Here is a 16,399-nt window from a genome sequence, read left to right as displayed (position 1 = left end):
TTGAGGATATGTTTTGCAAGATTTGACAAGAATGTTTTTGTTTTTTCAATAAAAAAAATGGCCAACACACAAGAAAAGCCTGCAGTGTGATGTATACAGAGCAGAGCATTCTGATGAATGGTCATACCCAGCCCTAGTAAGTTTAACAGTGAGTCTGGATTGGATGTGTAATGTGAAAGCTAATTGTAGACTTCGAAATGGTTGAAGGTTCTAATGTTTCAGTCTTACAGATATCCTGAGACCAGATAAATGATTTAAAAGTAAAAAATACAGAATATATTAAGAACTCGAGTACAAAGTACAACAACCCTTTACCTATGTTTGTGTTTTTTGTTGTTTTATTGAGAGTTTTAATCTTATATATTTGTCTGTGCTTTCCAGGTTATCAGGCTGTCATGCCCAGTCAACCACCACTCAGCTACCAGGGCATGGTAGGAGTGCAGCAGCCTCAGAGCCAATCACTGGTCGGCAGCCAGACTGGGATGGCCAATCAGGTTCAGAGTGTCATGGTGCAGTACCCAGCCATCCCGCCATATCAAGTGAGTACATTTATTGTCTTGAAAATCAATTTTGTTTTCTTGTGATCTATTTTACCTGTTCTGAACTGACAACTGATGGCAATTGAAGTCTGAAAAAAAGCTCCCATAATTATTCCTAGTGAGATTGTGTTGGCGGGGGTAGAGTGATATAGATTTGGTGTGTGTATGTGTGTGTGTCCAGGTGTCTGTGCCGCAGGGTTCTCAGAGTGTTCCTCAGCCGGCCTATCAACAGCAGATTGTCCTGCAGGGACAGACCAATCAGACGCCACTTCCCTCTGCCAGCATGCAGGTCTACTACAGTGTTATGCCCCCAGGGCAGCATTCTACTGTGAGGTACCGCACTCATACTCAGTCAGTTCCAGTACCCTTCCTTAAGGTTTGTACATTTTCATACAGACCTTCAGGCACTTCTTTTTTTTTTTTTTTTTAAGTAGCCTTTTTTCTTTTTAATGACAACACTAAAAATAGGGTAATTTGATTTTGATTCAACAAATATACCAGTCTATTTTTGCCAGTTGACTACTGATATTTTCTAAGGCATTTGCATTTTTTTAAACCAATCCTTTATATTTGTATGATGATAGAATAAAAGTGTGTTTTATTTAGACAGATTAAAAACATTCACATACACAGATATATATATCCAGATTAAGCCAATTGTGCTGTTTTTGTCTTGATTTTTCACTCAAGAAAACTCTAAGCTGTATTGCATTTATAATTCAAATAAAAATGGTCCTTTGATTGTGCTGTATTTTCTTAAGAAATGTCTGATATTAACTGGGGCAAACTTGTTAAAAAAATTGGTTGATTCTCTTAAAACACAGTAGCTTTCATAGCACATGCTCATTTTTCAAGAAAGCATGTATTACTGCAGAAGGTCAGAAGCCCCCTGTGCTATTCGCTGGTATTGATTTTTCCATGTATGTGTTTGTGTTATAGCTCCACTGTTGGTTTTCTGCCTCCACCGTGTTCGGAACAGATGCAGTTCCCGAGGGCGGCCTCCTCTCCCTGCAGCTCTCAGCCAGTCCCAGGTCACCAGTGTACAGGTAGTTTCTGAACCAATTCCCATGTTGCGGCCAGTGAAACAATAAAAAAAAAAAAAAAAAAATCATGCTGTAGTACCACTGGGGATTACACACAAAAAGGCCATAATCAGCAAACTGTTTAAATAGCAGCTACTTGGAAGAGTGAAAATGTCCTTCAGGCAATTTTCTGCACTTAAATTCTCATCATAAGGGCTTTAGCCATGTTTTTTAAGGGAGGTGTGTGCAGACCGATGCTAGGTGCTTCGGTAAGCAGTTGTTATGAATGCTGCATTTTGTGTTGCCTTCCAGGGCTATGCATGAAAATGTAATGTTTATCTTACTGGTATTTGTTTATTTTATGGAAAAGATCTTGTTATTTACTCATTTCATTAAGACATTTTTACAGTGTTTTTGTAGGAAAGCCTTTAACCCTCTGGAGGCAACATGCTTGGCGCTGATTAACATCTATACTAGAGTTCAGTTGTATATTCCATCAACGGAATTTGTGAAGCTGATGGTAAATGTTTTCTGCACAGAGCTTAGCTGATAGAGATAAAAACAAAAACAGCTTGCAGTAAAGTTTGGATACACTCTGCTGCTTTCAAGCAGTCATCTGAAACTGCTGCTTGTGGCTTTGTTCCTCCAAAGCAGTCTGTGTCGTTGCTAAATAACTAGAATACCACCATTTTACAACCAAACAGTTCAGTTGGTCTCACTGATGGGGTGGGCTGAGGGCTAATGGGCCATTATCATTGACTGTGGGGAGGGCTCTAAAGAAAACTTCATAAATGTTCACAATTTGTTTTTTCACTATAGATCAGCACCTGATATCTACAAACACAAAAAACAGATGAATGACGTACATCATTCTCTCACATTATTGTTACTGGGTTTATACTGAATATTAGCATGTGTAGCTTTTTGAGAACAAACCTTTTTAGGTAGGTGAAATTTGTTAAAATGTCAAGTTACCTCAGTTGTGGCTGAAAGGCCTCAGACTCCAGGGGGTTAAGTGCTTATTAAGTATTTGCTCCCAGCCAGCTGCAGAAATATTTGAATAAATGTTAATAATGCATGGAAAACTGCAAAGATACTATGATGAGAATGAGCCTGTGTGTTTGTGGGGAAAACTGTTTTTAAATGAGGCAACTGTCACTAAGGTTATCATGGCCATAAAATGAGAAAGTGTATTTTAAAAGACAGGGGCGAGGGCTGGTCTCATTTGGACATTTCTTTCTTTAATAAACAACCTTAAATGGAGTGCTCTATGCTTTTTGGGCCAGTGGGGAGAGGGGCGCACGTGCACCGGCTTTGTTCAAGCAGCTATTTAATTGGGCATCTCAGCTGTCCTGTCCTTGCAGATGACCTGTTTTGTTTGTGTGCTTGTGTCTGTGTTCTTGTGAATCACTCCAGCCCAACCAATCTCTGTCCTTTCCAGTAAATAACTGACATGTCAATACTGTGGTTACGCTGTTAATGTTGCATTTATTTAAGCATTAATTCTGTATTACAATTGTAGACTGGGGCAGGTTAATGTCTTTAAATAAATCAAGCTACAGGAATAAGATATTATGTATATATTATATTCTCTCTTTATAAAGAGCTATTTTATTTAGAAGAGGTATATTATATTTAAATAATATAGTGTACCATGCATGGCCTGTGGATGAGGTGAAACTGGAACAAAACCCTGCCTTAACTGTCTTACCGAAATGTATTGATACAAGTCAAAAGTAATAAGATATTAAGCAATTTTTAGACCATTTGTATTGATGCACTTGTCAATGAGTTTTAATACTTTTGGTAATAATAATAATAAAGTAAAAGATAAAGACTATATGGATTATGAAACATTTAAATAGGCTATTGTTTGCCATGTAGAAATATTTGTCTTTGAACATTGTGCTACCTGACAGAACATATAAACTTTACAGGAATTAGATGGGTAAATTGTTTTCAATATTAAAATGGTAATGATTGCTGGTTCATTAGGTAATTTACTGAGAATAAACAAATTATTACAATTCAGAGTGTTCAGGCTAAACAGTTGTCTGTTGAATTTATTACAAGTTGGAGGTAGTACATTTTTTATTTATTTTTTATTTTTTTAGGTGTGCCTCCACCGCCCCCCAGTGGTGGCATGCTGATGATGCAGTTGAGTGTCCCTCCCAACAATCAGCCTCGTGCACCGTCCCCAGTCCATTGGAAACATAAGTATTACAGCCTGGACCACCAGCTCCACCATGGTCCCAAACCCAGCGAGCTCACCCCACTGGATACCTCTCAGGTATGTAAGCCTGCATTGTTTATCTCAGTTTTAACTCCGTTTTAGTCAGCCAGTATATACAGATGCATCTCAATGAATCATCAAAAAGTTAATTTATTTCAGTAACTCAATTCAAAATGTGAAACTCATATATATTCATTACAAACAGACTGATCTATTTCAAGTGTTTATTTCTTTTAATGTTGATGATTACGGCTTACAGCCAATAAAAACCCAAAAGTCATTATCTCAGAAAATTAGAATAATCAACACAAAACACCTGCAAAGGTTTTCTAAGCCTTTAAAAATGGTCCCTTAGTCTGGTTCAGTAGGATACACAATCATGGGGACAGATGTCCAGAAGGCAGTGATTGATACCCTCCTGCTGTATCCAAGCATATGAAAGGAAGGTTGAGTGGAAGGGAAAAGTGTGGTAGAAAAACGTGCACAAGAAACAGGGTTAACAGCAGCCTTGAAAGGAATGTCAAGAAATTTGGGGGAGCTTCATAAGGAGTGGTCTGCTGCTGGAGTGCTTCAAGAGCCACCACACACAGCCCTATCCAGGACACAGGCTACTACTGTCACATTCCTTGTTTCAAGCCACTCATGACCTAGAGACAATGTCAGAATTGTCTTACCTGGACCAAGGAGAAAAAGGACTGGACTGTTGCTCAGTGGTCCAAAGTTTTGTTTTCAGAATAAAGTAAATTTTGCATTTCATTTGAAAATCAAGGTCCCAGAGTCTGGAGGAAGAGTGGAGAGGCACACAATCCAGGCTGCTTGAGTCTAGTGTGAAGCTTACACAATCAGTGATGGTTCAGGGAGCCATGTCATCAGCTGGTGTTGGTACACTGTGTTATACCTATATAATGAGTTTCACTTTTTTTAAATTGAATTACTGAAATAACTTTTTGATGATATTCAAATGTATTGAGATGTACCTGTATTTGGTTTGTCTGTTTGTATGTGCACGCTGGAGCTACCAGGATAGGACTCCTAGTTAAAAAAAAAAAAATATATATATATATATATATATATCAATAGACCCCCAAACTTGACACCTATTAGCCCACTCAAACCACAAACCACATTAATGGCTTTAATGGAGAAAAATATACAAAACTTCATCATGTAGATTAATAGGTTTACAGTAATTAATAGTAAAACTGTATGCTGGAAATATTTATGCCAAAAGGATTGTGAAGACTGTCTTGTAGTGTTTGGTTAACAATTGCAATCTTATGGTGTTTTTCCATTGTGTGGTACATGTTCTGACTGACTCTATTCTGCTCTACTCGCTTGGTCCCTGGTTGAGTCTGTTAAAAACAAATGTGTTTGCTACTGTAGTTTGGAGATTTTACAAGTGGCTAGTTTATACAGAAGGTCTGTATACCAGTCTTCAGGCCAATCAGCACTCTGCAATGGTTAAACATCACGTTAAGCCCCTATTCTGCTCATTTGTAACCACATACAAGGAAAAATTACAACGTTTCCAAGGACCAGGCACTAAATTTGTTTAATGCAAAAGCAAAAGAGCAGAGTTTAGGGTTGCAAAGGGGCTGAAAATGTCAGATAAATTTCCAGTGAATTACCAGTAACTTTCCATGGGAAATTTAGCTCGGAAATGTAGCAAATATTCCATAATGTAAAGATTCCATGGGAACTTTGGGAATTTATCAGAATTTATAGAAACTACATCAAGCACTGTCATCAAGGTACTTTTTTTGTCAACAGCAGACATGAAGGCACACGTGATGTCATAGTTGATGCACATGACATTTCATGTTGAATAAAACGACAAAGTTTAAAATCACTAAAGCTGATGGTCATTTTTAATAAATAATGTTTAATAAATGTTTAATAAATAATTAAGTGTTAATTCTTGTTACAGAGATCTGTTGAGGCAAAAAAATATAGGTAACTAGCCTTGGTAAAGTAACTTCTTGTTAGCCTGCTAGCCTTGGTAAACTAATTGAATGAAATTGAAATGAAAATGAAATTGCCCATTTAGATTTTCTGATTTACCAGATATTAAATTAATAGTTGCTTAAAGGTTTCAATGATATTAATGTCAATAAAAATATGAACATTGTCAAAACTTACCTGACTTTAGGTTACAGTAGTGGTGTGTGTCAAGTTTCTACAAATCATCTGGACATATTCTGTATGTGTAATGGAGGATTGAACTGTGCAGGGAGTGTGGTCTCAATAGCCTTTTAGTGTATAATGTGCCTGGGACTGAGGAGCAGCTTTTTTGTGAAAATATAAGATTATGCTACAGTATACTTTTACCAACTATATGTAAGTTTCTCACCTTTAGCTTTGAAAATTCCTGGAATTTTGCAACCCTTGTATATCTTAGGCACGTGAAAAAAAAACTGTGTATTTGATTTTTACCTCAAGTCCATTCCAAAAGATTTTTGTTTCATAAGACACTAAAAATTTCTTCTCCTTATACTTTCTTCAGAATAGTCCTCAGCTGGCCAGCCCCGCCCCTTCTCCTGCCCACTCTCCTACTCCAGCTCACCTAGCCAATCTAAAAGGAATCCGTCCTGGTCTTGCTCCCTGTCCTATCATGCCTCAGTTCTCTCGTCCCTTCGTTCCAGGCCAAGGTGAGCAATTTATTGGTTAGTGGGGTGGGTGTCTCTGTGTTGTAGAATTTTAGTATTATGAATTCTTAAAACTAATTTATACTCTTGTGTTGACTCCACACAGAGGCTAATCAAGAGCCCTGTACTGTTGTGAGAAATTATACAGAAGTGGAAAGAGTACTAAAATATTTTACTCAAGTACAAGTTATCAATATAAAAATGTACTCAAGTAAAAGTAAAAAGTAGGGCATTTGAAATTTACTCTGAGTAAAATTACTTATTTACTATTTATCTCTGTGTGTTTTGGGGGAGGTTCTCTCCTGTGTAGCACAACAAAGGACAAGGGGATATAAATTTTAAACCAGTTGGTTTTAATTAATGGATGGAATTAAAATGGAATTTTACTAATTAAATAAAATGCTCATGGAGTGGCCTGAAGATATGAACATGACAATTAAAATAGTTGAGGCTAGGTCTATTCAACATCATATTCCTATTAAAGGGATTTTTTTATTTTGAACTGGGTATATATGAGGTACTTATGCCTAGTTCGTGCCCGTAGTACACAGCGTTCAGCTTTCTTCCACTTTACATAGATTTTCATAAAATCTAGTTAGCAATCTGCTGGTAACATGTTATTAATAGTTTGCTAGCTAGAAAACTAGTTGTCATAGCAGCCAGGTACTTTTAAATACAGAGCTATAATTCCTCAAATAGAGAAATGTGCAAAAAAGTTCAGTGATGCATGTTAACAAAAGTTAAAAGAATACAAAAGTATGGAAAATAAATAAAGAATAATTAGTGCAGATGTGTAACAAAGGCCAATATGGGTAACAGTTGAATAATACCAACCAGCACACACTGATGTATTTTTGCTAATTTGAGCCGCTTATTAAAATAGGAAAACTTATTTTTAACTACAAATGCAATGGTACAACTATTTTGTAACGTACCTGTACGTGCTCTACATGTGCAGGTTTGACGTTAGGTTTCTATAAGCTCCTAATTCTCTCTTGGAAAACACAGCTTACACTGCGTTATCAAGATGTTGTCTTACTTGCACTTGAAGCCGAAGTGGAACTTTAAATATGGCCCGGGGTTAATTTCCTTCCAGAGTAACTCAGGATTTGTCAGGGTTTCACATTCAGCCGGGACTGCACCAGAAACGGACTTGATTTTAGCAGTAGATTGCTCTTCAGAACTTTTGTTTACTCCAGAAGTTTCTGGTGTGCACTTTTTTTGCATTTTCATGTATGTTTTTACTCAGTAACAGATGTGATTTTTAAATGTAGTGAAATATAGTAATTAAAGCAAAGTGTACTTAAGTAAAAGTAAAGTTACAGGTTTTAAAAACTACCTAAAGTACATGTATAGTAAATGTGTAAATACTTTCCACCTCTGCCTTTATACTTCTGTGTTGGTGCCTGCGTCACTCTGCAATTACATCGCAACTGTGCTATAGTTCTATGTAGTAGTATCTAGTGGTGGTTAGTTTTATAAATGATTATACAAAGTGCACTTTTTAGGCAGTAGGTAGTTGTTTGTGACAGGGACAGAGTTAAATGAGATGCCAGGAAAGAAACAAATGCGAAGCTGGCATGTTCTTCCCAAATTGTCCCCCTTCTCGGGTTTTTTTATTATTTTTTTTCCCCCCCCTGGAGCCATCAGTATTTTCCTTTGTTCAAAATTTTTATTCATCCTTGACATCCACATTATGTCTGATGAAATCTCTCGCTATGAATTTGCTGCAGTCTCTGTAATGTGGAGCAAAGGAGTTCAAGTTTCTGGACTTCTAAACAATGTGTGACTCACTACCGACAAATCAGTCATAATCTGCGTCGTCGCAACAGCTGGTTACATTTCTGGAGAGGGTGTATGTTGGCTACAGTACAGGATTTGCGTTGGAGTATTGCCTACGACGTAGGTTTGATGCAGAAGTAGAAATTGGGCTTGACCCTAAACTAAATCATACTGCCTGGTTACATTTCATAATTGTGTATGTCTACAGGTGATGGCAGGTATCCTTTACTTGGACAGCCTCTTCAGTACAACCCTCCCATAAGACCTCCACTAATGCACAGCCCTCATATGGTCAATCACCACCACCACCATCATCACCACCAGGTTAAACACATACACAATGTGTACACACACACACACACACACACACACACAAACTCTCACTCTCTCATCTTGCATACTAATGAATACCTCATACCACTGTCATCACCAGCTCAAACACTGAGTCACATACACAAACAGTTTACAACATGGCTTTGACCAGCACCTTAACACAATTTAGTTCATGACTGAAATCCATTTTTTCCCCCTTCCACAGTAACAAACGGCCCTATCACATTTAAACTAAGGCATGAATCATACTGACCAATCTAACAGACATGAATAAATTACTCACACTTCTTCTAATGCATCTTTTTGCCTTTCCCAGGCTTCTATGGGCATCCGTCATGTGGGACGTGGCCGGAGACCCCCAAAGAAATCATTGTCTACTGATATGAGTCCAGGGGATCTGGGTAATGTAAACATGCATGGAGACACATCAGTTATTTTTCAGTGATGGAGAAAAAGTACAAAGAATCTCATTTTCAGAGAAAGCATTTTCAGCTTAAAAATGGCATTTGATGTAAAATTAAAATGTAAAATATTCCCATTAGGTGAAATTGATCTATGTTGAAAACGTATCCAACTAAAAATGTACTTGAATACATATAATGTATGGTCTGAACAATGAGTCTGAACACATACATACATGCTTTTTTGAAAAAGCATATATTTTACTTTAACACTGATTGCTCTTTACCCTCAGTGTTTGTAATTTTGTGTGTTACAGATAGAGCCACGATATCAGGTTCAGCTATCTGCAGTGTAACATAACCAGCTATCTGGTTATCTGTAGTGTAACATAAGCCATTACTTAAGGCTGGTTCATAGTTCTGCTTCATAGTTCATGTGGATGTGATGCTTGCTTCACTCTTCCTGGTGATCTGGTGCTTCTAAGCCCGAGTTGGGGGTGACGCTGTAGTGTTTCTGGAAGCTGCTCTTGCCATTCAAAAAAAAAAATAATAAAATAAATAAGTAATGATGTCTTTGCTCACATTGTCTTGCTATACTTTAATGATGTGATTGACACAGTGATACTTCAGAGTGAAAGTTTAGAGAGATGGTGCTTGTCATTACAGACAGAATAATGACACTAGTCTTGTCAATCTTGTCTTGAATCTATCAAAATAACCCTAAAAATCCATCAAAAGAGTTTGCTTGAGCTAATATGTTCTGAGAGAAGCAGACACGGTTTAGTCCAATACACTTTTCCAACCTCCTATAACATGTTCTCTGGCCAATGAGTAAATGAGGCGCATTTGCTGTGCATTGTTTTGGTTTTTCCTGTGTTATGCGTCCTTGTGCATCAACGCCCGTGTTAAGTGTGAACCAGGATTTAGCTATCAGTGCTCAAAAGAATGATTTCATGGTCTGAAAAAAAAAACACCTGGGAATAATCCTAATTTCTAATTGGTTCCGAATTAATAGTTTCTTTTTCTGCGTGCAGTGTCCAGTCGTGTTCTGGAAGTCACAGACCTGCCAGCCGGTATAAGTCGCTCGGAGGCGGACTCATTGCTCGGAGAGTTGGGGAAGGCAGGGGCTTTGATCAAATGGCTTCCAGAGCCACAGCCCCCCCAGCGCTCAGACAGCAGCAACACAAACTATGACCCCTCCAAAGTGCCCCCCCATGACCTGGCATCCACCTACACCATCCTGGCTACCTTCCCAACAAAGTATGCCGCGCAGAGTGCACTGCTGAAACTGAACAACTCCATCTGTACGTTCAGACTTAAATCCAGCAAGACACATGATGAGGTTCACACACTCGAGAAAGCCAGCTCTCAATGAGGCCACGTCTCCCTTTACACTCCCTGCCCAATCACCAACATTGCCTTGGGCTCACATCCTGCCATCCTCACTCACTACTTTTTTGTTTTTCTTTTTTGTTTAGTATAATTACTTTTGTTTGTTTGCATCACTGTGGCGAAACATGAACGGGTTTGATACTGTTGGGCTTTTCACTTGGGTTTGTTAATACAAGAAAGAAAAGAAAAAAAAAATTGAATGTTTGAAATGGGCATAAATATCCAACTCAAAATGTTACTTAATCAAACCAAAAACATTTATTTTGCAAAATTTTTTAAAGACTCTGGTGCTTTATTACAAAAGACGGCATGGTGATTGTTCATTATAATTTTGTACAAGAGGACAGAATGACGTGACATTATATATATTATGTTCCCCTGACCTCCCACTGTCCCTGGACCACATGCACTAGCTTGCAGTTTGCCTTGTTTGTGACTCCTTTTGGTGGGGCGGGACGGTACGTTTGTGAAACTGCAAACAAGAGAAAGCGTCTGCTCTGCTTTTAGCCCTGACTGCACTGTTACCCTAAAAAACAAAACACGACGCCACCAACAACAGAAAAAGAAAAACTATCCTGTAGTGAAGAATTGATTTTCATTGGCAGAATAATTTCTCCTCTTTTCCCTGACAAATCTTATCTCTGTTTAGACACAAATGCGAAGTTGATAGTGGGTCGGACTGGTTCTGTGTTTTCATTTTATTTATAAGCAGATGATGGATTTTCTTTTAAACCTTCACTCCAGTTCAGTTCATTCTCCTCCTCTAATCCCCAGGAATTTTTAAAGAAAAGGAAAAAAAATAAAAGGAAAAAAATACATAAAAAAGAGTTTTATCTGTGTCTCATAAGAAGGGTCACTCAAAGATGGAAAGTCATACACCTCATACCTGCCTTTGTTTTTGTTTGTTGCAGATTGTGTGGCTAATGGAAGACTGTAAAATTGTTTTATTTCAGTTTGAAACAAATAAATGTTTACACAAAAGCGTGCAAGTTCTTCAGAGACAGTTGATGAACTTTGTCCTTTTCTATTTGTAGCACAAATCTTAAAGTCACACTAATGTTATATTAAGTAAGACTTTAAAGAGATTGTCAAACTAAAATGTTAAAGAAAATCTAAATTGTATTTTGAAGGCCTAGGACAGGCTTTTCACCATTTGAGCAGCACAAAAGGGGACAAACTGAGGTAAGATATCTTGGAAAATTTTATCATTTGGGCTGTAAGCTAGTCTTCATATCGCAATTCATTTGAATTTTTTATTTTTTTTTCTTCCTCACATGTTTTTTTTATTTTTTTTCTTCCTCACATGTTTTTCAACCCTCTTCCCAAAGTTACATAATGCATTTTCTGCAGTGCTGGGCAGACAGTTAGACTTGTCCTATGGCTTTTATATTTTAACTTATGGCATTCAGCAGACGCCATCATTCAGTGCAACTAATCACGTTACTGAATTAGAAAAAATGTGTTAGGAGTTCATGGTGTCTATAGAGAAGCATATTGTGCTTGCTAATAAATCGTTGTAAAAACACAGGACAACTTCTCTATCACTGCTAAACCTGTGCATATAATTAAATTGCAACTTGACCTGTTTAATAAAAAATGTTATTAGAATGTAAACAGAGCGGCACTAATTGGTTTGATGAGAGATTGTGTGTTTAGGGGTGGTAAACTCACCCATGGGTTGTGTTCTATCCAAAAATGATAGTAAACTTGCACCTATCTTGAGTTTATATATTGATGTTGATGATCGGTTTTGTTTGTTGATCGATTGATGATCAAGTAGTTATTTCTGGGGAAAAAATGTATCTCAGATGAAAAAAAAAAACAAAAAAAAAACTCCTACTTCGCTCTCCATGTAACTCCCTGCCATTAATGGATTTTAAAAACAGCCAATTTTAAGACAAAACGATGCCTCAGGCAATAAGTTGAGTGATGGGTTTTTAAACTTTTATAAAGTTATATAAACTCTCTTAAGCAAACATTGTTTTTATTTTAAAAAATGTGGTTCTTCTACTGCATCACTTAAATAACCCTATGTGCAGGTGCATCTCAATAAATTAAAATATCAAAAATGTATTTATTTCAGTAATTCTGTAAAAATGTGATACTCATTACAAACAAAATTATCTATTTTGAGCATTTATTTCTTTTAATGTTGATGATTATGGCTTATAGCCAATGAAAACCCAAAATTCATCATCTCAGAAAATTAGAAATATCAACACAAAACACCTGCAGAGGTTTCCTAAACCTTTAAAATGGTCCCTTAGTCTGGTTCAGAAGGCTCCACAATCATGGGGAAGGTGGCTGTCATTGACACCCTCCTGCTGTATCCAAGCCTGTTAATGAGTGGAAGAAAAAGGTGCACAAGCAACAGGGATAACCACAGCCTTGAAAGGATTGTCATTCAAAAATTTGGGGGAGATTCACAAGGAGTGGACTGCTGCTGGAGTCAGGGCTTCAAGAGCCACCACTGAGCTGTCTCCAGGACATGGGCTACAACTGTCACATTCCTTATGTCAACCCTTGTGTCAACGCTTCTCGAAGTTCTATATAAGCTCTAGAAAAACAAAATCCCAGACGTTTGTGAAATTCCGCCCAGACATTTTTTTACGTCAAAAATGTGCACTTACGGTAAAAGAGGACGTCTGGTCACCTTAGTAAAATAAATCTGATAATTTAAATAAAATTACACCAGTTTTAAGTTTGTAGCGGCAACATCTACTACCCTCTTTTATAGAAATCATGACTTTAATGTTTAATTATTGAAACAAAGCTAGTGTTTAAGGTTAAACTAGACAAGCCAACACTGCATAAATCGAAAATAATCTTTATTAGATCTAGGAAATGTATTCTGAGCTGTTTCTACATGTAAACGCAGACTAAACTTAGAGTTATAATGTATTTCCACTTTGTTCACATTGTTATTTATTTGATTATCTTAGGCAGTCTGAACTGTATTGTTGTTTACTGGTTGCTATGGATACCATGTAGCTAAACCTTATCATGTAGCTAAACTCCTGGCTGAGCGTTGAGAACATACAAATTCACCTTAAGTCCAAAAGTATTTTGACCTCTCATCTAATGAGTTATTTAAACTGCTTTATGTGCATTCACTAACACATTGCTTACACATAGTTGCGAACTGGAATATGGATTTGTAAACTCTGTCCATCAAATATCCAGTAAGTGAATGACATCAATATCAGACCTGATACCAATATAGGGTCGGATGGGGCCGTCTCTAGTAAAAAGCCTGTTAAATTTTTTAAGTGAATTAATAAAGTGGGCCTTACTCTGCCATGGATGTATTAATTCTGAAACAAGTATCGCTAGTGTCACACAGCTCCAGGGCCTTGGGCTTGTGGGTTTGAGACGTTTGGTGTGTTATCCCAGTGTCTCCCAGTTTCCTCTGGGTGCCTAGGTTTACTCCCATTGTCCAAAAACACTGGTGAGTGGATTGGCTACTCAAAAGCTTCCATGAGTGTGTGTGTGTGTGTGCCACCTTCTGAAGGACCGGCACCTTTGTGTTTCCTGGTAGGCTTCGAACACACAGTGGCCCTGAGTTGGATAAGGGGTTACAGACAATGAATTGAATGCATTTATTCTGTTTATGCACTCTTATTGAACAAATAAAAAGTGAAACAATATAAATCTTCCCACCATTCAATTTTGCCCTATTTGCCAAAATTTCATGTGTCCTCTCATGGGGTACACTGAAAATGTGAGAGAACATTTGAAGCTCCTAATTTTTAAAAAGACCATGCTCATGAGTAGTTGTGCTGGTTGGTGTTACATATTCTAACATTTATTTTCTGTGGGCAGGCAATGTCTGACAGTTTGCTTTAGTGGTTTATTATGTATTTTTGGTAGATTAAACTGTTAAAAGTGGCCTTAACCAAAATGTATTTCAATGAGCAATGGCTTAAATTTAACATTTAATCTAACCAAGCATGTCATTAAGAACAAGTTCTTATTTACAATGGCAGATTACTAATTACCCTTATGCCTGGGTAGCACACTGCCCAGATAGCAATCACTCACTGAATATATGTTAAATCAGTTTTAACTCAGGGCAGCACGGTGGCGTAGCAGGTAGTGTCACAGTCGCATAGCTCCAGGGATTCAAGTCCCGCTCAAGGTGACTGACTGTGAGGAGTGTGGTGTGTTCTCTCTGTGCCTGAGTGGGTTTCCTCTGGGTGACTGTCTGTGAAGAGTGTGGTGTGTTCTCTCTGTGTCTGCGTGAGTTTCCTCTGGTCACTCTGGTTTCCTCCCCATGGTCCAAAAACAAACATTAGGTGTAGGTGGATTGGCGACTACAAAGTGTCCATAGGTGTGAGTATGGTGTCCTGTGAAGGACTGGCGCCCCCTCCAGTGTGTGTTCCTGCCTTGCGCTCAGTGATAGGTTCAAGGGCTCTGGACCCACTGCGACCCTGAAATGGACAATGAATTAATTAATTTTAAGTTATCATTATTTGAATCTGATGTTGATTCTTCATCACTTTAACACCCTGAAATAATATTGAAGCCATACAAATTTTGGCAAATCAACAGAAATCCAACACTACCTCAGTGAATTTTCAACTTTTTAAAAATTCTGTTTTTGCAGTAAAATATGCATAATTTTCAGCAAAAATCTCACAAATATCAGTATAATAAATATCAGCACAACAAAAGTAAAAATATATTTGCTTTATATAATGAATAAACAATACATTATAAAGTAATTCATTCATTCATTATCTGTAATCACTTATCCAATTCAGGGTCCAGGGCTGGAATACCTGGAATCATTGGGCGCAAGGCAGGAATACACCCTGGAGAGGGCGCCAGTCCTTCAAAGGGCAACACAAACACACACACATTCACACCTACAGACACTTTTCAGTCACCAATCCACGTACCGTGTGTTTTTGGACTGTGGGAAGAAACCGGAGCACCTGGAGGAAACCCACGCGGACACGGGGAGAACACACCAACTCCTCACAGACAGTCACCTGGTATAAAGTAATTATTTTTGTATATAACATGTCCAAAAATGTTTTTCTTTTTTTTTTTTTTATTGGAATGCTATGTACTTCTCTTGCTACTTTTGTGACTATGTGATTGGCTCTCAATGCTAATGTTATACATGATTAAAAATTATGACACTTCCACTAAGATCAAATCAAATTGATTTGTATAGCGCCTTTTACAACTGACTTTGTTACAAAGCAGCTTCACAGTTTCAGAACAGAACATTTAAATCAAAGCCCAAAGCTCCCTCGAGGCTGGAGGAAGAAACCTTGGGAGGAACCAAGACTCACAAAGGGGACCCATCCTCCTCTGATCAAACTATAGATTGAATTTTAAATCATCACCAATGAAGTGTCATTATGCTACATAATAATAATAAGGTGAGCAGCTGGTCTGGGCCGCAGGAGAATCCAGCAAACAATCTTCCATCAGCGGGCCACCATTTTCTCAGAAAACAGTAAAGGGAAGCAGTTAGTTTAGTTGAGTGCAGCAGAGAATAAGAGCATGTGAATATTTTCATTAGTGTAGTGACGGATCTGACTGTAACAGACTGGGTGGAGGGAAACCAGAAGGAGCTCAGGCAAAGACATCCTTCTGCTCCAACAAGAGAAATTGTGAGCACATCATCCGCGTTTACACTGATTCCCCATGTCCATGAGTTCCTGAAACGACAACCTTAAACTAGACAGAGGTTAGTTGCCAAAGGCTAAACTGAACAAGTGTGTTTTGAGCCTAGACTTAAACATTGTGTCTGCGTCCCGAACACTAGCTGGAACATTGTTCCAGAGCTGAGGGGCTTTGTAGGAGAAGGCTTTCCCCCCTGCTGAAGTCTTATGAATTCTGGGTACTAGTAAGAGGCCGGCGCCCTGAGATCTGAGTAATCTTGGTGGTTCATAGTGTGTGATGAGGTCTTGCAAGTATTCAGGGGCGAGACCGTGTAGGGATTTATACGCGAGTAAAAGAATTTTGTAATCAATACGGAATTTAACTGGAAGCCAGTGAAGGGCCGATAAGACTGGGCTGGTATGATCAAATTTTC

General features: G+C 38.0%; 1 protein-coding gene across 8 annotated transcripts in view; it reads left to right on the top strand.

Moving 5' to 3' along the window:
* LOC136676343 (R3H domain-containing protein 1-like) overlaps nt 1–12,240 on the top strand; it is a 90,288-nt gene extending 78,048 nt beyond the window's left edge. For 5 of the 8 annotated variants that reach the window (XM_066653278.1, XM_066653274.1, XM_066653276.1 and 2 more), the window contains 8 exons: nt 382–539; nt 721–872; nt 1,479–1,585; nt 3,676–3,851; nt 6,298–6,442; nt 8,430–8,545; nt 8,871–8,955; nt 9,990–12,240. In XM_066653278.1, the coding sequence (XP_066509375.1) occupies nt 382–539; nt 721–872; nt 1,479–1,585; nt 3,676–3,851; nt 6,298–6,442; nt 8,430–8,545; nt 8,871–8,955; nt 9,990–10,330 (1,280 nt within the window). In that variant the 3' untranslated portion in view covers nt 10,331–12,240. The remainder of the gene's footprint in view (nt 1–381; nt 540–720; nt 873–1,478; nt 1,586–3,675; nt 3,852–6,297; nt 6,443–8,429; nt 8,546–8,870; nt 8,956–9,989) is intronic. The other 3 variants (XM_066653280.1, XM_066653281.1, XM_066653279.1) reach the window with 2 other exon arrangements.
* Nucleotides 12,241–16,399: the final 4,159 nt, after the last annotated feature.

Source organism: Hoplias malabaricus, chromosome X2 (genome assembly GCF_029633855.1).
Source record: "Hoplias malabaricus isolate fHopMal1 chromosome X2, fHopMal1.hap1, whole genome shotgun sequence".
Lineage (NCBI taxonomy): Eukaryota > Metazoa > Chordata > Actinopteri > Characiformes > Erythrinidae > Hoplias > Hoplias malabaricus.
This window is presented reverse-complemented; position numbering and strand designations above follow the sequence as displayed.